This window comes from Simochromis diagramma, unplaced genomic scaffold (genome assembly GCF_900408965.1).
Source record: "Simochromis diagramma unplaced genomic scaffold, fSimDia1.1 OVJJ01000669.1, whole genome shotgun sequence".
Lineage (NCBI taxonomy): Eukaryota > Metazoa > Chordata > Actinopteri > Cichliformes > Cichlidae > Simochromis > Simochromis diagramma.
This window is the reverse complement of record NW_024387458.1, coordinates 482271-504039: the sequence shown is the minus strand read 5'-3', so window position 1 is coordinate 504039 and position 21769 is coordinate 482271. Positions and strand designations below refer to the sequence as shown.

Sequence of the window (21769 nt, the reverse complement as noted above, 5' to 3'; positions counted from 1 at the left end):
AGTAAAACAGTATGTTGGATGTGCCATGCAATGCTCAATTACATTGGTGTGAACTAGTGTGTTAGCGCAGTTAGCTCGTTAAAGTGTTTGCCGTCTAGCCCAGCCCCATGCACGGAGCGATCGGCGGTAGCTCGTTAACGGAGATTTGCCGTGTTGTGGCGTTAAGGTCATTTCAACGAGATTAACCTGAAAGCACTAGTGGGAACACAACGAATATGACTGCACATTTATGCCGACATCATCCTAGTGCAAAGACAAAAACAACAAGCATGCTACTAACTTTAGCCGAGTCATTTAGACAGCTGTTAGCACATGATTCTCCTTATGCTGCTGAGAATATAGCCCAGAAGAAGCGGATAGTATAGCTTTTATTTTGGAAAGAGACATTTCTCTGTAATAAACTCTCTTTTCCAAAGATGAGTGATTCCTCAATCAGATACAGGGCTTGCAATATCGCTAGCCCGACGTCCCAGAGCTAGCGATTTTTTCAGTCGGGCTACCAAAATCTATCTCTGCCCTGCCCGTCGGGCTATTGTAGGAAAAATATATGTCAATGCTTTTGCATTCTTTCAGAAATGTAGCTGGGTAATTATGTCATTGGCATCGGTGAGCCACTGTCAATATGTGACATATTGAAGTCGCGTTTGAATTTGCGCTTGTTTTTTTGCTTTCACTTTGCAATCGTGCGAACTGTGTATAGAGAGCGACAGCACTGATCTGTGAGTGATGATAATTTGTGCACCAATTCCTCTGACATCGTCTTATTAATCGTTAGCTTACTATGCAAACATGACAAGTGAAATCTCCCGCAGCAAGCTTAAACATGTGAGAGGTTGATCGCGCAGAGAATCGCTGAGCTTATGTGAGTGAGCGTGTAAAAGCATTTCAGTTCTGCTGAGCCAAATAAGACAGGTCAGGGTGAAGAAGTGACAGCCAAAGAAAAGCTTACCACAAAACGGAGAAGTTATGACAAATCAGACTATAAGGCAAAAAGAAAGTGCAGCTTTATGGTTTCATGGACAAAAGAATTTCTGTGGCTGCAATATGATGAGCTAAATAACCAGGGCTGCACATAAGTGGTCCGCAGGTGCGCATTCGCTGTCAAAATAAAAAACACGCACAAGGGTTAGGGTTAAATTTAAAAACTGTACTTTTGAGTTAAAATATATATTTATAATTTTAATAAATGACAAATTAAAAATGCATGAACATTTTTTTGTATCGAAAAAATATCGAACCGTGACACCAAAGTATCGAACCGAACCGAACCATGAATTTTGTGTATCGTTGCACCCCTAGTATTTATATATGTGTGTGTGTATATATATATATATATATAACAATTCTGTAACTGTAACTTCGGTCGTTGCTGTGCTTTTTTTGGAAGTCGAATTTCCCAGAGGAACCCACCCGAGGGATTAATAAAGTTCTATCTTATCTTATCTTAACGTGCTTCCTGCCCTCTCATCTCCACAGTCCTCCTGGAAAAAACACATAGGTGGGCTTTAGAAAATCCACAATAGCGGCAGACTCACCCTTCAGGTGACTTGCTGGGAAACTAACGGGAAGTCTTGCAACGATCCACCACTGACGGGTGCTCAGCCACTCTGCTAAGACTGCTCTGGACATGAGGCTGATCACTTGCAGGTGTGTGATTGTGTTCCAGGTGTGGCAAGTCCCATGACAGGGGGCATCACTCTCCGGGCCCGGACTTGCAGAGAGACCAGAACACACACACCAAACACACGCAAACACAAACCCAGGCCCATGACATATAGACACATAGAGATAGGTTGATCATATTAAAGATTGAAACATTGATTCATGGTAGGACTTTGAGCAGTCTTGTAGGAATGGGGTCTCAGGTGACATTCAGGTATTCAGGACGTACAGCGTTGGGAAAATGACTGGTTGGGCCTCCCTTAGCAGCAATAAAGTATTTGTGATAACGGCCACCGAGTCTTTTATAGCTGTGGGGGAGTTTTGCTCCACTCATCTTTACAGTATTGTTGTAATTCAGCCACACTGGAGGTTTTTCCAGCATGAACCATCTTTTTAAGGTCGTGTCACAGCATCTCAATCGTATTCAGGTCAGGACTTTGACTGGGCCACTCCAAAGTCTTCATTTTGTGTTTTCTTGTATTGTCTTTGTTTAATACTTAGACATATGGGAAAGTTTTCCGTGAAGAAGTTAGATATGTGTGTTTGGAGATGAACAGGACGTAGAGGAGGTGATGCAGCGAAGGACAAACAGTCCATCAATCAGTCGTGAAGAGTACAAGGAAATAAATTAGACAGCAGCTCAAAAACAGCTTTGAAAGTAAATACATTGCAGCATCTCTTCCATATCCTGTTAGTCTTCAAACATGCATATTTACCTTCTTCACTGATGGGAAAGAAAACTTCCAGAGTTTGTTTAAACATGTTTCTTTGGCACAGGCTCCTGTAACGTCATAGAGCACGTGTCTGACAAGCTTCATCATGACATTCCACTCACACTCAGGTATTCAGGACATATGCTGGTCTATCGTTCAAGCTCAGGTCCTCCACCAGATTATACAGCCTCCTGTATCTGCTCATATAGTAGTGGAAAACTCCACACATGTCAGGGCAGCATGTACAGTCTCGTACGTGCAGCGTACGAACAGATAAATCTCACTCTTCTGGTTTCCTTTCACTTGGTAACAGGAGGTAGGAGATATCAGACATGGTCTCTGCCTCTGAGATCAGCAGAGCAGAGAACTCCCCTCAGAGGTGAGGATGGGATCACAAAGTGGCTTTGACCTATTACACATTCAATTCCCAAGACACAAACACATTCTTGTGTGGCTGTCCTGCCATCTAAGAGAGCAGGCGTAACAGAGATCAAAAAACAGCAGCCACGCTGAGAAGGACAGAGAAAAGCACGAGAAGATTCTTTAGAACAATTCTGAATCCAAGTTCTTCAATCTTTATGGACCCATGACCTCTGTGATCGCCATCACCAGGGAGAGAGCAGGACGTGGTGAGGCAGCAAACATCATAATACCATGTTTGTAATCCGCCCAATAAATTAAAAAACAAATCACATGTAACAAAGTTTTGATTGCTTTTGTTTATTTTAATAATGTTTAATAATGTAGCAGACGGTCTCTACTAAAGTGAAGCTCTGGTACCAGTGAACATAATCTCTGTACACATGCCAGGCAAGGAAAATAGGACACACCTTTCAGATATGCTGTGAGCCGAATGGGTCATGTTAAGAAAACTGTAGATAAAAACAATAAATTCAACTGAAGAAGTAAAAAGTAAGACGTCAAACCAAGGTTAGAGTTTTATTTTTTAAATATTCCTGTTCTGAAAATGAGAAAGGTGAAATCAAAATCTTACTGTTGATCTTACAAGCACACCCTTCATCTTTAAACCTCTGAGGTCCAGGGTATAATTGGCGGTTTTTGACTACTTTTGATTTTACCTCTATATTTCACCTTTAAAATATGTTTTTCTTGCCTTGTTTGGTATCATTATTTTCAGCACAACCTCAAATATCTGAAATTTGAGTTATTTTTTTCATTTTGGTATACTATATTAGCACAGTTGATCTAAATTCAGACAAAAAAAAATTCAAAATCGAGTAGAAAAAAGTTATATTTTTTACTGTAAAACCCACAAATATGTTCAACGAATCATTTTCATAACTTGAAATGCAAATAGAAATTGTACATTTCTAAAAATTATGCACAAGTTTTGCAAACAACAAAGTTATATGGTACTATTTACCTAAAAATGCAGCCAAGGCCTCAGGCGGTTTTTATATAACCATTTAAATCTATTTACAGAACAATCAGCTGTGCTGCATCAAATAAGAAGGCAAACAAATTATTTGTGCCATTCCAAAAAAAATAGTTTGTGTTCAGTATAAGACAGAGGAGAACAGCACAGGCCTAAACTCTGCAGGTCTGACAGCAGGAGGTGCATCAGTCCTGTTTTCCATGCGGGAACAGCGTTTACACTGGAATCTGCCTTTGACGGCTTTTTTAGAGCAAATATGAAATTCAGCAGTCTAACTGACACACAATACAAGACAATAACTACACAACAAACTAACTACAGCCTCCAAACACGCTAAACGTCACTAATGTCTCACATATGAAAACTCGCGCTCTTTTTTTTGCTCGCCCGCTTTCCGTCGCGGGTGTCACTCTTAAAAACTTCCCCTTCTCCCTAAACAACCAAATGTCACATGTTGCCTTATCATTTTTTTGATTGGCTGACATGGTAAACTCTAACACCAATAGGGAAGGGGTGTTTTTTTCTTTTTCTTTTTTCACTCGCAAGCGGAGAGCGTTTGCTAGCGCTGTCTGTAGAAAACGCCGTTTTTACCGTTCTTCCCGCTGTAAACGCCACTGTTTTGTTCAGAAAAAAAACATCGCGTGTATTTTTTATCTTAACTCTGGTTTTACGTGGCCCATCGACACAATTCAAAAACTGGTATATAGTTTTAAGTCCGCACTTTCGACCCAAGTTGGATTGGAGACTCTGACGTGCTGCATCTTGTAGCTGTGTCGTCTTAAATTGGTCATGTGATTTTGACGCGCCGGCGCGTCCGGCGACCCCAGAGGGTTAAAGACAAATCCTTCAGTGGAAGAGTTTCTCTCATGTGTGACCTTTCATGTGTCTCTTCAGATTTCCCTGTCGAGTGAATCTTTCTCCACAAACACCACAGCAAAATGGTTTCTTTCCTGTGTGAACAACAGTGTGTCTTTTGAGCGTAGTCTGCTCTCTAAACACTTTCCCACACACATCACAGCCATACGGTTTCTCTCCTGTGTGGACGTTTGTGTGTCTTTTCAACGTATTCTGCTGTCTGAATCGTTTCCCACAGACATCACAACTAAACGGTTTCTCTCCCGTGTGAACTCTTATGTGTCTCTTCAGAACGCCCTGCTCTGCAAATCTTTCCCCACACACAGTGCAACCAAAGGGTCTCTCTCCAGTGTGCACTCTGGTGTGTCGTTTCAGAGCGCCCTGTTCTGTGAACCTTTCCCCACACACACTACAACCAAACGGTCTCTCCCCTGTGTGAACTCTCATGTGTCGCTTCAGATGGGTTTTGCAACGAAATGTTTTCCCACAGTCGTCACAGCCAAACTGTTTCTCTCCCGTGTGCACACGCATGTGTCTTTTAAAGCTGTACTGAAGCGTAAACCTTTTCCCACATGCATCACATCCGTAGGGTTTCTCCCCCGTGTGCACTCTCATGTGGGATTTAAAGAGCGTCTTGCGGCTAAACATCTTACCACAAACACCACAGCCAAATGGTTTCTGTCCTGTGTGAATTTTCATCTGTGACTCTACATTTAGCTTCAAGATGAAACAGTTTTCAGCAGCCAAACAGGTGGAGGACATTTTTTCTGTCTGACCTGTCCTCTGTGTTTGAAGAAAGTCCTCTTGTTCCAGAGTATTTACACTTAAATCAGGCGCCCTGCTGTCCTTCAAACTGCCGTCAGTGTCTTCGTTTGAAGGCCCAGAAACTGAGAAAGATTCCTCCCGGTCACCACCATCAAAGCTGTCCTCAATCTCACAGACACCTGGAGCCTCCTCAGCAGTATCTAGTTGTTTGTGGTGGTTTGGATCCAGGTTACTGGCTGGTTCTGGTTCTCCACAGTTACTTTCATCACTTTCTGTTTTTATCGGTTGAATAGAGCTGCTGTCTTCAGTTTGGCTGTGAGGACTCTCTTCTTCATCTTCCCTCTTCACCCGAACAGCGATGATTGGGAACCTCATCTCTTCCTCCTGCTCCCGCCCATCAGCTGGTGCTCCCTCCCCATTGGTCCAGAGCTCCTCGTGTTCCTCTTTTATATGGAAATGATCTGGATCCTGCTGCTCCAGACTCGGGCTCCAGGGAAGCTCCTCTTTAATCACCACCACCTTCTGGATGACTGTAGGTAACACTGAAACACAAACACAACAAACACTGAGTTTATCTCATGCAGCAGCGCAGATAGAGGACATCATTGAACGTCAGCGTGTCACACAGACTCAGTTTTACTCTCGGACATGTCAGCTTTTCCCACCTGAAGCTAAAATAGAATTCCAGAATGAATCAGAACTTAAACCAGCTTCCAGTTTGGATTCAGGAGACAGACACTATCTCTACTTTCAAGATTAGGCTTCAAACTTTCCTTTTTGCTAAAGCATATAGTTAGGGCTGGACCAGGTGACCCTGAATCCTCCCTTAGTTATGCTGCAATAGACGTAGGCTGCTGGGGATTCCCATGATGCACTGGGTGTTTCTTCTTCACTCACTATCTGTTCACAGACCTCTCTGCACTGAATCGTACCTGTTATTAATCTCTGCCTCTCTTCCACACCATGTCTTTATCCTGTTTTCCTTCTCTCACCCCAACCAATCACAGCAGATGGCCCCGCCCCTCCCTGAGCCTGGTTCTGTCGGAGGTTTCTTCCTGTTAAAAGGGAGTTTTTCCTTCCCACTGTCGCCAAAGTGCTTGCTCATAGGGGGTCATATGATTGTTGGGTTTGTCTCTGTATCTATTATTGTAGGCTCTACTGTACAATATAAAGCGCCTTGAGGCGACTGTTGTTGTGATTTGGCGCATTATAAATAAAGCTGAACTGAATTGAATTTAACAACTTTAACATCATTCCAAACTCTTCAACGCTTCATCCTTAACGATTCACAACGTGGCGTCCTGCTGATGTCATCGTTCTGTTGTTGCTCTGTGTAAATGTGTTTTTATCTGTGTCAGGAGGTTTTTGCATGCTGGTGTAAAACACATCCGTCAGACTGAAAATAACGAGTAAACAGGGACAGCACGTCTGCAAAAGCCCTGCACCCTCAGCCACGCTGTGGCGCTCCTGTAGTAGACTCAAAGCATGAAAATCTTACTGCTGACATGCACACACCTCATCTTTAAAGACAAATCTTGCATTGGAAGAGTTTCTCCCATGTGTGACCTTTCATGTGTCTCTTCAGATTTCCCTGTCAAGTGATTTTTTCTCCACAAACACTGCAGCAAAATGGTTTCTCTCCTGTGTGAACAACAGGTCAATGACTCTACAACCCGGGCAGCAGGAAGACGTTCTTCAGCCTCTTTAAATGACGCTCGATGGCCATTGTTGTTGTCGTGATTAATTATTTAAATGACCTTTAACCTCTGAGGTTACCTCGTCCTAAAAACTGCTCGCACACAAAAATGTGATGAAAACCTTGTAAAAAGTTCGACTTTTCCAGAATAATAAACTTCATGCACCCGTGCTGGTCTGAGGAAGAGCAGGAAGTACGTTTGGTGTGTGTTGGAAGCTTAACGTCCAATCAGCTTCCTGTGCCTGAGGTCAGCTGTGCCAGCCACAGGCTCTGAGGAAGAGCTCACTCCTTCATGAAACACATGGTGGGCCTCTCTGGTGCTGTACATAACTGGTTCACTTCCTATCTCTCTGACAGAACTTTTATGGTGAGTATGGATACATGCTCCTCTAAGATCCATAGAATGACATGTGGTGTGCCTCAAGGGTCGGTTTTAGGCCCTGTACTTTTTAATTTGTATATGTTGCCTCTCGGCAGTGTCATCAGGAGGCATGGAGTGAACTTCCACAGTTACGCTGATGACACGCAGCTGTACATCTCCGTGTCTCCTGATGACACCAGACCAATGGATGCCCTTTTTAACTGTATCTTAGATATACGATCTTGGATGGCAGAAAACTTTTTACAGCTTAACCAGGACAAAACTGAAGTTTTAATCGTCGGTCCCGAGGCTCAGAGAGAGAAACTCTTGACTAAATTAGAGGCATTTTCACTATGTCCTTCGCTACAAGTGAAAAACCTGGGTGTTATTTTTGACTCTGAGCTTGGTTTTATCCCACATGTTAAACATGTAACCAAAATTGGATTTTATCATCTAAAAAATATAGCCAGAGTCCGCCCTATTCTCTCTCGGGCCAACACAGAGATGCTGATGCATGCTTTTATTACCAGTCGCATTGATTACTGTAATGCCCTGCTCTCTGGTCTTCCTAAGAAGAATATTTCAACTTTACAACTTTTGCAAAACTCGGCAGCTCGTGTGCTGACGAAGACCAGAGGGCGGGCCCACATTACACCGGTTTTAGAATCGCTGCACTGGCTCCCCGTGTGTTTCAGGATCGATTTTAAAGTTCTGTTATTGGTTTTTAAATGTCTTAATGGTCTTGGGCCTTCTTATCTCTCAGATCTGCTTTTACCATACGAACCCTCGCGGACCCTGAGGTCCTCTGGTACTGGCCTTTTAATTGTCCCTAAAGTCAGGACACATACTCACGGAGAGGCAGCTTTTCAGTGGTATGGTCCTCGTCTGTGGAACAGCCTGCCGGAGGAGCTCAGGGCCGCAGAGAACGTACATGTTTTAAGAACAGGCTCAAGACCCACCTTTTTAATTTAGCTTTTACTTAACGTTTATTTATTTTATGCTTATTTATTCTATCCTGTTATTCTATTATTAATTTAGACTTTACCTAATATTTATTGATTTTATTCTTATTCATTTTTTAATCTTCTTACTCTATTTATATTTATATTTATATTGTATCCTGTTCTTATTTATTTTATCATTTTACCCTGTATATATCCTATTGTGTCATATCTCCAGTGTTTCCTCAGAGGGCGCTCTCTGCACCGGGGCTGTGATCGACCGTGGCTGCTGGGTCTCTGGGGGTCCTCTCAGCCTGGCTGGGGGGCTCCTTGGCCTCCCTCCTGCTGTGTGCCCAGCCTGGAGGCTGCGGTCTGTGACCGGCTCCCGGTGCAGACGGCTCCCTGTTATAGTGTTTCCTCACTTGGCTCATGCGAGCCCAGCCCAATTTTTACTCTTTAAGTGTGCGTGTGTGTGTGTGTGTGTGGGGGGGGGGGGGGGGGATATGTGTGTATTCACATCATTTATGTTAATGAGAGTGTGGGGAGTGAGTTGGAGGGTGGGGTGGGCTGCTTTTAACTATGTAAAGCACTTTGTGCTACATTTTTTTTGTATGAAAAGTGCTTTATAAATAAAGATTGATTGATTGATTGATTGATTAACTCTACCTGATTTCAGGGTGGATACAAAGGTGGATGATTTCTAGGCTGTGCTCTCCTATTCCAATCAGAGGTCAGCTCGATATCCAGGACGCGCTCACAAAGCTACACTAAACTCAGCTGCTGACAAACAGACTTCACATTTTAACAGCTGAACTACTCAACATGAAGCAAGAACTCTGGTTTCCTTCATCATCATCAGCCTGCTAACCTGAGCTGCTCAGAGCCACGGCAGCATCTGACGGCCTGAGCTCTCAAAACAGGCCCACATTCATCCAGGCCATGGAGTCAGAGCAGTTCACAGGACTGCACACTGACGGCAGTCAGGACGTGCTCTCACCTGTTCTCAGGTACACCTGGGACGTCCAGGTGGGAGTTATGTTTTTAAAGCTGACTGAAACGACAGACTCACGTTGACAATCAAACAAAATCTTTTTCTGAACACGAGCCCGACTCTCTGAGCTGAATCAGACGATTAACAGGTGGACTCATGTTGTTTTACTGATCTGTGTTCTAGTTATTATTTATTAATGTCGAGCAGGTCAGTGACTCTGAGCCTGAAGCCAAACACCACAGCAGAAAGTCTGACTAACGTGGATAAATGAATAAAGGCTCAGTAGGTCTTCATCTTTGGAGTTTTTATTCACTCGTGTAAATATCTTCAATTTAAACTTCGCCCTGGTTGTTTTTTATTTTATCTGCTTCTATGGATACCGATTTCCTGCGTGGCTGTACCATAAAAACACGCTCACTGCGCCGTGTGCGCGCCGTAAACCGTCCGGGTGCTACAAACAGTTCCGCCTTCTTCAGCACAAAATGCTGAATTATGAGCCCGATGGAGCAGCGGGCTGCTGGTGGAGCTGATGATGGAGGGCTGGGGTGAACGGCTAACAGCTAGCTGCTCCTCCACTACCGCTCCGCTAGCTCCTCGGTTCTTACCGCAGCTCCGGTCTGTGACGTCCTCCCGGGGCTCGCGGGCTTCGGCGCTTCGAGCGTTTGGTCCACCCGCCGAGCGCGCGCTCTTAGAGTCCCGCCGGCTCACATATTTACCTCCGTTCATCGTGTCCTCGCTACTTGTGGCCTCAGACACACACCGCGCCTGCGCAGAAGCGCAAACCCTCTCCCCCTCGGAAGCGTGCTCCGTCACCATGGCAACCGCAGCCTCCAGCGCAGAGACCGTACATTAGATAGTCTTGGATCAGCCAGAGGGACGTCCCCATCGGTGCGACGGACGCAGGAAAAAATATGAGCTGAAGATGAATAACAATAAAAAAAATACACGCTGGGGTCACACGTGGAAAAAACCCGCCGCGCGCGTGGAGTGAACCCCGCCCCTGCTGCCTCATTTTACAGATGTGACTGTGAACAAACAGCAGCACACCTGTTGATGTTGTTCTGAATGTAAATGTAAGCGAAGTAAGTGCGTCACTCACACTTATGATCATCAGGTCATTACATACATCAACAGGAAGTGACCAATCAGCTCTCAGATATATACGTATATATACATATATTTTATATATACATATATGTATATATAAAATATAAACTGCGTTTATTGCCTATTGTGCTTCATGATGCTGGCAGTCCTGCTCCTTCAGTCTCTGTACCACACGGTGGTGCCTGAGCCAGCCTGCACAGATGAACCCAGCCCAGTTCTGTGAGGTGAAGGTCAGGGGTGGAAGCCTGCAGGTGGAGCGTCTCCTGCCCCGTGGCGGTGATGTCTCCATTTAAGGATTTAAACATGGCGGTGGGTCTGCAGGATTACAGACCGCACGGGCAACAGAATGAAATGAGTGCTTACATAAGAAGATTAACTCCAGTCCACACACACACACACACACACACACACACACACACACACACACACACACACACACACACACACACACACACACACACACACACAGTCTCACACACACACACACACATCTGCCAGCTCCTGTAATCTCACGAACACAACGTCACAGCGGTAAAGTCTCTGCTGCTTCCAGCTGTTTCTCCATTTTTTCAAACCTGCAGCCACTGTGACACAGACGGGGCTGTTTTCAGCTCACACAGGTGAGCTGGGGTCACTCAACTACAGGTAAACTGTTTCTTATAAAATGCTGTTAAAGTTTCAGTAACCATACATGAAGGATGTGAGTCGTTCACGTGTTCTTACAGGCTCTGGTATCCGCTCACACAAGCTGAAGCTGGGCCAGATGTTCCTGCCTGGTTCAGGCGGCTTGTAATGATACTGTGATGAGCTCAGTGTAAGAGCAGTGCAGGCTGCGAGAGCTCACTTTAATCATCACAACAACAGTAAATGTCTGACTCTCTCTCTTCCTCCTTCATCGTCATGTCACTGAATGAGAGAGGGAGAGAGAGGGGTGGAGCGAGCTGCAGGCAGGCTGAAGCCTCTCTGAGCTCGTCTCTTTGTCTGAGCGGAGCCAACATGACGGAGCCTCCGAGTCCCAGCGTGGAGCTCCAGAGTCTGCAGCCGGGCCAAGGTCAGTGTGTGCGTCTGCTGTCGTCACATTGCGAGGACGCAGCAGGTAGAACAGTCCAGTTAACTTATACTTTTATTTCTAAACTTTATTTAAAGTGCAGAGAGTTCCTGCTGCACTCTGATTGGTGGGTTTGTCTGAACTTTGGCTGGTTTTAGACTCCAAAGCTTCAAACTGACTCAGTGTGCATGAATGTGAACTCGGAGAGGAGCCGGCTCTTAGTTCGGGGTTTAAAGTCTGCAGGTCAAAGGTAGGGATGGACTCACGGGAAGCAGGAAGACTGCACTGCTGTGGTCGAGGCGTTCAGGGGAACCGGAGCAAGCAGGAAAACGAGCTGCTCTGCTGCTTCTGTTGTTCTGATGAATCATTGCTGTCACATGACGGACTCCAAACACTCGAATGTAGAAGAAGAAAAGTTTGAACAGAGAGACTGGGCTTATTCACATTTTGTACTTTAAACAAGCCGAGACTAAAATTAAACGTTAATTCAAACATGGTGAGAGCAGCGGGGTCAGGAATGTCGTGACCTCTGCGTGGACATGTTACCTTTCCTGTGGCAGGCTTGATTTAATCCAACAGTCCAGATGGGATAACAGCATCTGCATTAAAGCTTGATAATCTCTGTGGTGGACAGCTGCATACTCACAGTCTGCACTCGAGCAGAAGCTTCCTGGTTTCCACCTGAAGTCAGAGCTCTTCTGACCAATCACAGCTTTGCTCAGACATCAGCTGCTTACAGCAGAAGTACCAAATATTAATGATTACCCCAGTGAGGGTAAGTTTTCTAGGCTGAAGGCAAAACCTGAACTACTTCAACTCAAAGAGCACTTTATTAGGAACACTTGCACAGTCTGTTAAAAGAGCTATAAATGTGCTTTTTCAGAGAGGCAATAATTCTGCATACACATGGCCGAGTCCTGTTATCTTACTGATGTAATCCTGAATGGATGGATGGATGGATGGATGGATGGATGGATGGATGAATGGATGGATGGATGGATGATGGATGGATTGATGTTTGATGGATGGATGGATGTTTGGATGGATGGATGGATGGATGGATGGATGGATGGATGGATGGATGGATGATGGATGGATGGATGGATGGATCAATAATAATGGATGGATGGATTGATGTCTGATGGATGGATGGATGGATGGATGAATGGATGGATGGATGGATGGATGGATGATGATGATGGATGGATGGATGGATGGATGGATGGATGGATGGATGGATGGATGGATGGATGGATGGATGGATGGATGGATAATGATGGATGGATGGATGGATTGGTGTCTGATGGATGGATGGATGGATGAATGGATGGATGGATTAATCGATGATGATGGATGGATGGATGGATGGATCAATAATAATGGATGGATTGATGTCTGATGGATGGATGGATGGATGGATGGATGGATGGATGGATGGATCGATGATGATGATGGATGGATGGATGGATGGATGGATGGATGGATGGATGGATGGATGGATGGATGTTTGGATGGATGTTTGGATGGATGGATGGATAGATCCATGATGATGGATGGATGTTTGATGGATGGATCGATCGATGATGATGGATGGATGTTTGATGGATGGATGGATGGATGATGATGGATGGATGGATGGATGGATGTTTGGATGGATGGATGGATAGATCGATGATGATGGATGGATGTTTGATGAATGGATGGATGTTTGGATGGATGGATGGTTGTTTGGATGGATGGATGGATGGATGGATTTTTAATGTTTAATTTCGGTATCATTTGCTGAGACTTCCCTGCGTTTACTCTGGACCTCCTGTGTCACTGTTACCTTGGCTACCCGCGCTGCCACGCTGTCATCATGGCTGACCTCAGGACAGTTTCACCACAGTAATCTGAAAGTGTATACAACAACAACAAGGCATCTTTTGTTGTTTCCGTTTCTGACGCCAAGCCTCTAAGACGAGGAGTCACATGACCTCTGGTGACTTCATGTAAATGCAGGTGATTTGTGTGTCCTGCAGGCACATGAGGTCTGGCTGTTGCTCGATTTGAATGAGGATGTAAATGTGGCCAACAGAGCAGAGTGAACCTGCAGCGTTCACAGGAAGTCCTGAAAGCTCCTGTAAGAACGTCGGGAGTGCAGCTCCAGTACATAATCCATAATGGTTTCATGTGTTTCAACAGAAATAACCATAAAAATAAATGTAAGCACCAACAGCTGGTTCTATCCCTGTGCTGTACAGGTCATGGGAATAAAGGAAATCCCAGACTGTGACATCACGGACACCTGACGGCGCAGTCCCGGCACTCGGTCAGAGCTGTGATCTGTGTTTGGTGACGGGCTTCATCTGAACCTGCAGAGCGGCCTCTGTAGACTGAACTCTGGCAGCAGCTTCAGGCTGCTGGGTCTGCAGACCACTGTGGCTAATCACCTTCCCAGGAGCAATGAATAGATGCTTCACCTCCTCCATTCACTGGCAGGATGGAGGGATGAGGAGGAGGGAACACTTTCTGCTCATGCTCTCTTTTCTCAGCTGATGAACAAAAGCGAACATTTTCCGGTGTTGGGAGCAGAGAAAAGCTGCTGGTGTGGAGCTCGGAGTCCAAACTGCAGCGAGTGATTCAGTGATACGAGTTTAAAATCATCCTGGACAGGCTGAAATCAGATCACACCTCAGCGTCATCGCAGTTTGGTCCTCACAGATCGATTATTTGATCATCCGCACCAGCACCAACCGCTCTGTATGTGAGTGAAGGGCAGGTGTGATACAGGTGTGATCCAGGTGTGATACAGGTGTGATACAGATGTGATACAGGTGTGATACAGGTGTGATACAGATGTGATACAGGTGTGATACAGGTGTGATACAGGTGTGATCCAGGTGTGATACAGATGTGATACAGGTGTGATACAGGTGTGATCCAGGTGTGATCCAGGTGTTTCTGTGCTCCATTTGTAGGAAATGAAGCACATATCTGTACATGTCTGGAGCAGGTATGTCACTGCTGTCTGAGCTTTTCGCAGTTCAGGTCAACAGTGACTGTAGTAAAATACTCGGCCCATAATATGTGACTGACAGTGTTTCAGGCTAGTTCGATCTCTGCTCTCTTCCACACCGAGCGCTGCTGGACTCAGAATAAGAACCTGCCAAAGCGACCCTCAGCCATAACACCGACCTGCAGTAAAGGCAGCAATGAGCTTCCTGTGAATGAACGGCGACGCACTGAGTGTGTGCGGAGGAGAGATGTATACTCAGGAGGGGTCTGATGTAACTCGAATCTGAGCTCAGTGCACATGTTAGAGTCCAGAAGAAGCCGGCGTTCAGGTTTTACTGCTTTGAGTGAATCTGCGGCCGGCGTCCGTGAGCAGAGCGGTCAAATTAATATCACACCTGGAAGCTCCTGCAGATACTAACGTCCTCTAATCCTCACTCTAAGAACAAAAACTGATGAGTCCTGCACTTCAGAGCCACTCGATTGTCCTCACTCAGCGAGGCAGGAGTGACCTTTGACCTCGAGACTGTAGACTTCTGTTCTCTCCATGTGGCCCCTGCTGTGTTTGGACTGCCCTGATGGAGGGTTTTTATCTCTGGGGCTGCAGTCTGAGCTGTCCTCGCCTCTTCAACGGGCTCCTTGTTCAGCCTGAGCTCTCAGCGTCTCTGCTGACTGAAACCTTTTGTCCACCGAGGCTGAAAAGATGCAGAACACAAGGAGGGAGGGTAGGAAGGATGAATGCAGAGACGGAGCAGGCCGGCGTGGAATCAGCTTGAAGTGGTCCTGTGATCAGAACCTCCGGCTCGGGCAGTTTATGGACTCTGTCCTCTGATTTTTAGCCTTTTTTATTCAGCTCTTTGCTGTAGATGCACATCAGAGCTGATGGTGATGTCCTCAGAGTCACATCAAACGTGAACATCAGAGTTTCAGGTCTGAGTTCAGACTGATCGCCTCCTGGCGAGCTGGAAAAGCTTTGAATGAATTCATATAAAACTCTGTAGCGTGGGCTCAGGTTGACTTCATGACCTAAAAAGCCTCACAGCTTAGAAACTGTGATTCATATAAGTGTGCTGTCTTCTCTGTGTTTGTGAATATAAAGAAAGTACCTCTGACCTCTCCTTCAAGGTCATCAGACTGATCTGAAGGTCAAGGTGTTAATGATGCTGTACAGAGAGATGAGGACATGTCAGGATACTTTCTTTGTTATTTGACAGGTTATAGCTACGTGTACAAAGCTCTCAGACCTCTGTAGCTGTGGTGCAGACAGCGTTAGGGATCGATCTGCTGATAGAAAAGCTCAGTGAGATGCAGCTGTGAGTGCTGATGTGGGTCACAGATTTCACAGGACTGCAACCTTTGATGGGTTAATCTGTCGCTGTGACTCTGATATAATCTGCTTACATCATGAGCCCCCCCTCATGGTCTTTTTAATCTGTGACCAGCAGCTCAGCGACATACTTTAAGCTTCAGGATTCGGCCGCTCGTATCTGTGATGTCATCCTCTCAGTCGGTGCCCAGAGCAGCAGCTTCACCTCGCAGCAGCCCAGTACAACCACAGGGCAGCACTCACTGGTTTCTGGTTTCCACTCTCAGTGTTTTTCTCTCATGTTGGTGTTTGGAAGTTAGTACATGCTAAACTCAGACAGCTGCCAAATAACGTCCCACAAAATCCTTAATTTCACTCAGCACATCTGGAGCTCCACCTTACATATACATACAAAAAACTTGAATTTTACAGTGTTTATTTATCGGATAAAATAAGTTAAATGTCACTGTTATTATTGGCTGGCCGGAAACAGCGGGGGTGTCCGGAGGCTGCATCCACCAGCACAAACCGCTCTGTACGTGAGTGAAGGCCTTCGTGGTCTAAGTGGACCGGGTCCTCCGACCGGAAGTGAGCGACTGTGAAATTGGACGGTCTAGTCTTCAGAATTACGTCACGAGCTCTCGGTGGAGTGAAACTCAGCCGTCTGCTGCTTGCTATCTAAAATATAACCGGATGCTGGCGTAAACTCTCGACCGTCTCACACTTTGTTTAATCAGTTTTCTGTTTGACGTTTATTCAGCTGTGTGAAAACTCCGGGGGACCCCTCCCGAGGGATTAATGAAGTTAAATTTAATCTAATCGAATAACTTTAATCTCAGCCAAACCGATTTACTCACGAACAAATAAAACACTGAAAAAGCCAAACAATAACATGTTATCAAAGTGACTCATATATCAAGTTTAACCTGAGTAGCGAAAGACCGCGGGGGTTTGAAGACGATGTGTCGGCTCAGATATTTGAAGTTCACACAGCTTCATTCTCGCCTGAAAATATGTTAAAAGTTTTTTTGCGACCCAGAAAGAGAAATGAGAGTAATATTAAAACTAAGCAGCTGCCGCCATTGTTGGAGACTGGAGTTGGCTGGGCCGCGCTATGAATTCTGTGATATGGTTTTTCAATTTTGTTGTCCGGGTGGAAAATCGGGAGAAATTCGGGAGAATGGTGGCTCCGGGAGAGGAGGGGCACTGAAATTTGGGATTCTCCCAGAAAAATCGTGAGGGTTGGCATGTATGGACAGCAGAGGCGTTACAGCTGGAGTTTTGTTTTTTGTCTGTGTTTGTGCAGGCGCACAATCTGCAGACAGCGGCATCGGGGACGTGGACGACCTGCCGGTTCCTCAGCAGATCCGGATCACCAACATCACCTGCGATTCGTTCAAGATCAGCTGGGACATGGACAGCAGGGGCCGAGACAGGATCACACACTACTTCATCGACCTCAACAAGAAGGAGAACATGAGCTCCAACAAGTTCAAACACAAGGTGGGTCTGCAGAGCCGATCCTGGGCGCTCTGACTCTGCTTTAGACGATACAAAGCAAACGAACCGGACGAGCCGAGTACTTTTTGTTTTCCAGGATGTGCCCACCAAGCTGGTGGCCAAAGCAGTTCCCCTGCCGATGACAGTGAGGGGCCACTGGTTCCTGAGTCCTCGCACAGAGTACACCGTGGCCGTTCAGACGGCCGCCAAACAGCCAGACGGAGAATACGCCGTTTCTCGGTGGAGCGAGATCATTGAGTTCTGCACTGCAGGTTAGACGGAAGCCTCTGAGTCCAAAAACCACACCTCTCCTCGCTGCTCGTGCACACTGATCCCTTTGGATCGATTTGCAGGTTAAAGCATCACGAGGATCGTCTTTGAGCTAATTTACTATCACACTGTTTTTAGTCCCACTGATAAAATAGATCCATAATTTAAAAAATTCCTTTGCAGTCGCACTATGGACTAACATAACTCATCTTTACCCACAGCCTAAATATAGGCTCAATGTTGAATGTCTGAGTCTGTGCATCTGCAGATTACTCCTCCATCCACCTGAACCAGCTGCTGCAGAAAGCAGAGGCGATCGCTGGCAGGATGCTGCCGTTCACCGTCTTCTACAGAAACCAGCAGGGGGAGTACTTCCAACAAGACAGGTGCGCCCCGCTCAGTGACCAAAACCCCGAGAGGGTTCTCCGTACAGCTGTGCTTTAGCCCTGTGTGTCATTCCAGAGATGCTCAGTCCTGCTTCTTGCTGCCGACGGTGAAAGACAACAGCGGCAGCCACGGGTCCCCCATCAGCGGCAAACTGGAGGGGATCTTCTTCAGCTGCAACACAGAGTTCAACACAGGAAAACCTCCCCAGGACTCCCCCTACGGGCCGTATCGCTTCCAGGTACCTTTAGACCAGGGGTCGGCAACCTGCGGCTCCGGAGCCGCATGCGGCTCTTTAGTCCTTGTACTGCGGCTCCCAGTGGGTTTTTTTTGCGTGGAAACCGGGTCCAAATGGCTCTTTCGGTGTTAAAGGTTGCAGACCCCTGGTTTAGACCATCGGCCCCCAAGCCCTGGGCCATCGGCCAATACCGTTTTTTACCGGGCCGCGAGAGTTGAGGCTCGGGCGTGAAATGTATGGTTTTCAGGGTTTTTACCGTTTTTTTATCATGAACTTGGTTTCCCTGGGTCTTTTCCTTTGTGCTATGAATAAATCTTCTTTTTCTGGTAGCGGTAGTAGTTTTATTTTGTTGTATTTATCCACGACACCATAAACCGGTCCGTGGCACAAAAAAGGTTGGGGACCGCTGATTTAGACCAACTCACGAAGCTTGGATGATGATATCTCCCCTCTTTTCCACTAAAGCGTGTTTGTTGAAGGGCGCTTCATGTCTTTGTGCGTGTTCCTCGAGCAGGAGCCGTCCTCATGGCCTGTTTCAGAAGAAGACATGGCTCTACATCAATGTTACTGCTGTTGTAAAACAATGATATGTCAGCTGACATGTTGTAATGGGAACTAAAAGCTGGATTTAACAGCTATGAATTCCTGTAAACTGTCTGTTTGCTACTTACAAATACTTATATAAATAATAAATATGTTTACCCCCAAATCTGAGGCGTGATAGAATTTAAAGACAATAAAAGGCTGCCAGCCTGTTGTAAAACAGAATTTTTGATTAGATTAACTGTAAATTAAATTAAGATTTTAAAAAGTATTCAGTCCAAAGTTAATAGTGCTTCCTTTTTAAAACTCTGTTTTCTTGCCGTATCTTTGCTGCTCTGGCTGTTGAACCTCACCGTGTCCGCCTTAAACCACTTTTTTAGGTTCAAAATGAAAATGTGAAAAAATTGAACGCTTTCACTTTTTACTGATATTTTATGTCACAGAAAAGTCAAAGATTACAAAAGTCAGATATTTTTATTGTTGCAAATTTGATTTAAAAAGTAGTCAAAATAAAATGAATTTAAACTGACTGTCACTGCTGTGATTAAACAGGAAATAAACATTTATTCTTCAAACTCAATAAATTTGTGGATATTTGAAAAAATATATACTTTTTAAATTATTATTATTATTATTATTATTACTATTTTCTTTAATTTTACCAAGTTGGGTAACTAAGTTTTAAAGGTGCACAAAAATATAAAACACACCATTTTTTGTTTCCGTACAGATCCGAGCAGATGTCCTCTTCAACAAGACCACCAACATGTACTTTGGGGATTTCTACTGCATGTACACGTCGTACCACTACGTGATCCTGGTCCTCGCTCCTGACGGCTCCAAAGGAGACGCTTTCTGTAAAGGGAGGCTGCCAGCCCTCGACAGGTCCGGCAACCGCTTCTTGGCCTGCACCGAGGAGGAGGACGGCTCGCTGTCTTTCCGTCACGCTCAGGATGTCAACCTGGAGGTGATGTACACGGAGCCGGTGGATCTGAGGCTGGGAGCGGTGTCACAGATCAGCGGGCACCAGCTAATGAGCCTGTCCACCGCGAATGCAAAGAAAGACCCCAGCTGTAAGGTCTGCAACATCAGCGTAGGACGTTAGCGACTCTTCAGACTGAAATAACCAGCTCGTTTGCATAGCAGCTAGCAGCTAAGCTACTAACTGAATTTACCAGCCACGCTCTGGCTCGTTACTGTGCCTCGCCTGTTTCAGCGGCACACTACGAGCAACATTTGCTGTCTATTGTGACAGTGCCCTCTAGTGGCCACATCATTATGACGGAAGCAAAGCAGAGGCAGGTGAAGAAGCAGCAGAGCCAGAAGTTGAGATGAGCTCGGGGTGGATGGATGGGTGGAGAGGAGGAGCGAGCTGTTTGTCTTTTAGCTGCAGGTTTAGAATTGTAATCAAAATGGAAACGATATCAGAGCATTAACAAAATACTTGTTTTAACTCAAAGCTAATCGAGTTGGCGTTCCTCACTGCACGGATGACTGCACCTTTCACAGTCGGCTAAAACAGAGACTCTGATGTGGCTGAAAGCAGATGCATCCTCAGTCATGTTTCCTCTCCTTCTTCATGTCCTCATCACCTTCACATGTTTTCTGTCCACCATCTCTGACAGGAAGCTGCAGGCAGGAAGCTCGCAGCACTTTTATCATGTGACTGATGGCTGAAGTGGACTTTACAGATTAACTGCTTCAGCGGTTTTATACTTTGGTAATCTGATGAAGATTTTTCCTGTAATTAATTCATTTTTTAACTGAATGCTTTACATTCCTGTTTTCCTCGTTTGTAGACCCCCAACATCACCAAACTTAATCTACTAATTAAAAATATTGAAACTACAGCTCCCAGAATGCTTTGAGTGTGTTGTTCGTGTGTTATTGGGAAGGGTGAGTTAGCAGTCAGCCGGTGTCTTTGTGACATTGAAGCAAAGTCGTGTCAGCTGTAAGCGGTGTGATGTTATTTTTAGAGGAAACAAGAACATGCTGTTGATTCTGAAAGGCTCCAGAAACCAGGAATGTGACATTAAAGGGTTAACGACGCACTCACAGTCCAATATCTATGTGATCTTTATTATTTTATCTTTGGGGCGGGACTCAGTTTCTGAGAAGTTACTTATTGGTTGGCTGATTATGCCGAGGAAAGAAAACAGCTTATTTATGACAGGAGACGTGTGGATGGAGCTCCTGATGGTGCACCTGATGGTGTGGCTGTGGAGCTCCCGTAGGACTCGCTCTAAAAACACTGAATTTGAAGTCTCACAAAAAAGTCTCAAAAAAAAAAATCATCATTGGCCTGACTTTGGCACAAAAGAGTGTTTTAACTTTTTATCTGGAGTCTTGGAATAAATGACATCACTGAGCGGTTATTTAAAATTCAAAACTGCAAATATAAAAATGACTTTGTGCTGGATAACAGTTGAGAAAATCTGAATCTGAAATCCTGGTTTCATGTACAGTTCAGTGAGCTCAAGATGCTTTTCAGTGTAAATCAGGGGTCGGCAACCTTTCTGATGATGAGTGCATCTAAACGTTCCTCAGAAGCCAGTGTGCCGTATGATGCATTAGCATTAAATGTAATAACGCTCTATATGAACAGTTACACACTTTATAGGATCATATTTGTTCACAGATGTTTGCAGCTGTCAGCGAATAGTTATCAGATAGTTTGAAACAAAAAAAGACTTTTTATCCATAACAGCAAATGCAAATGCTATTTATGGTCTCCTCACAACAATGATAGGAAAAATAAACGGGGCCAATATGGCATGTTTGTTAACACAGAGACACACATGTTAATGTGATCTCTGGTCTCCCACTCAGAGACACAGGTCTCCCAGTGTCCAGCATTCAGAGGCTACCTGAGGACTCATGTGAGAGAAAACCTGCTCACACAGGCATGTGGAGCCAAACACTGTCAGTAAGGCCTCTGCAATGTTCTGAAGAGTTTAAACTTGTCAGGCAGTGATGTCCAGCAGGTGAACATGCAGCTC

The 21769-nt window shown here is 45.2% G+C and overlaps 2 protein-coding genes across 2 annotated transcripts; one reads left to right on the top strand and one right to left on the bottom strand.

Annotated features, from left to right (window-relative positions):
• Nucleotides 1–4325: 4325 nt before the first annotated feature.
• LOC120722955 (gastrula zinc finger protein XlCGF57.1-like) lies at nucleotides 4326–10196 on the bottom strand. The gene is made up of 2 exons (XM_040014148.1): nucleotides 9986–10196; nucleotides 4326–5933 (listed from the first exon to the last, which is right to left on the bottom strand). Exons 1-2 carry the CDS (start codon nucleotides 10194–10196, stop codon nucleotides 4636–4638), a joined length of 1509 nt encoding a protein of 502 aa, XP_039870082.1. The 3' UTR covers nucleotides 4326–4635.
• A 737-nt stretch (nucleotides 10197–10933) lies between these two features.
• Nucleotides 10934–20850, top strand: LOC120722910 (phytanoyl-CoA hydroxylase-interacting protein-like). The gene is made up of 6 exons (XM_040014099.1): nucleotides 10934–11538; nucleotides 17142–17338; nucleotides 17433–17607; nucleotides 17874–17991; nucleotides 18068–18230; nucleotides 19501–20850. Exons 1-6 carry the CDS (start codon nucleotides 11355–11357, stop codon nucleotides 19873–19875), a joined length of 1212 nt encoding a protein of 403 aa, XP_039870033.1. The 5' UTR covers nucleotides 10934–11354; the 3' UTR covers nucleotides 19876–20850.
• Nucleotides 20851–21769: the final 919 nt, after the last annotated feature.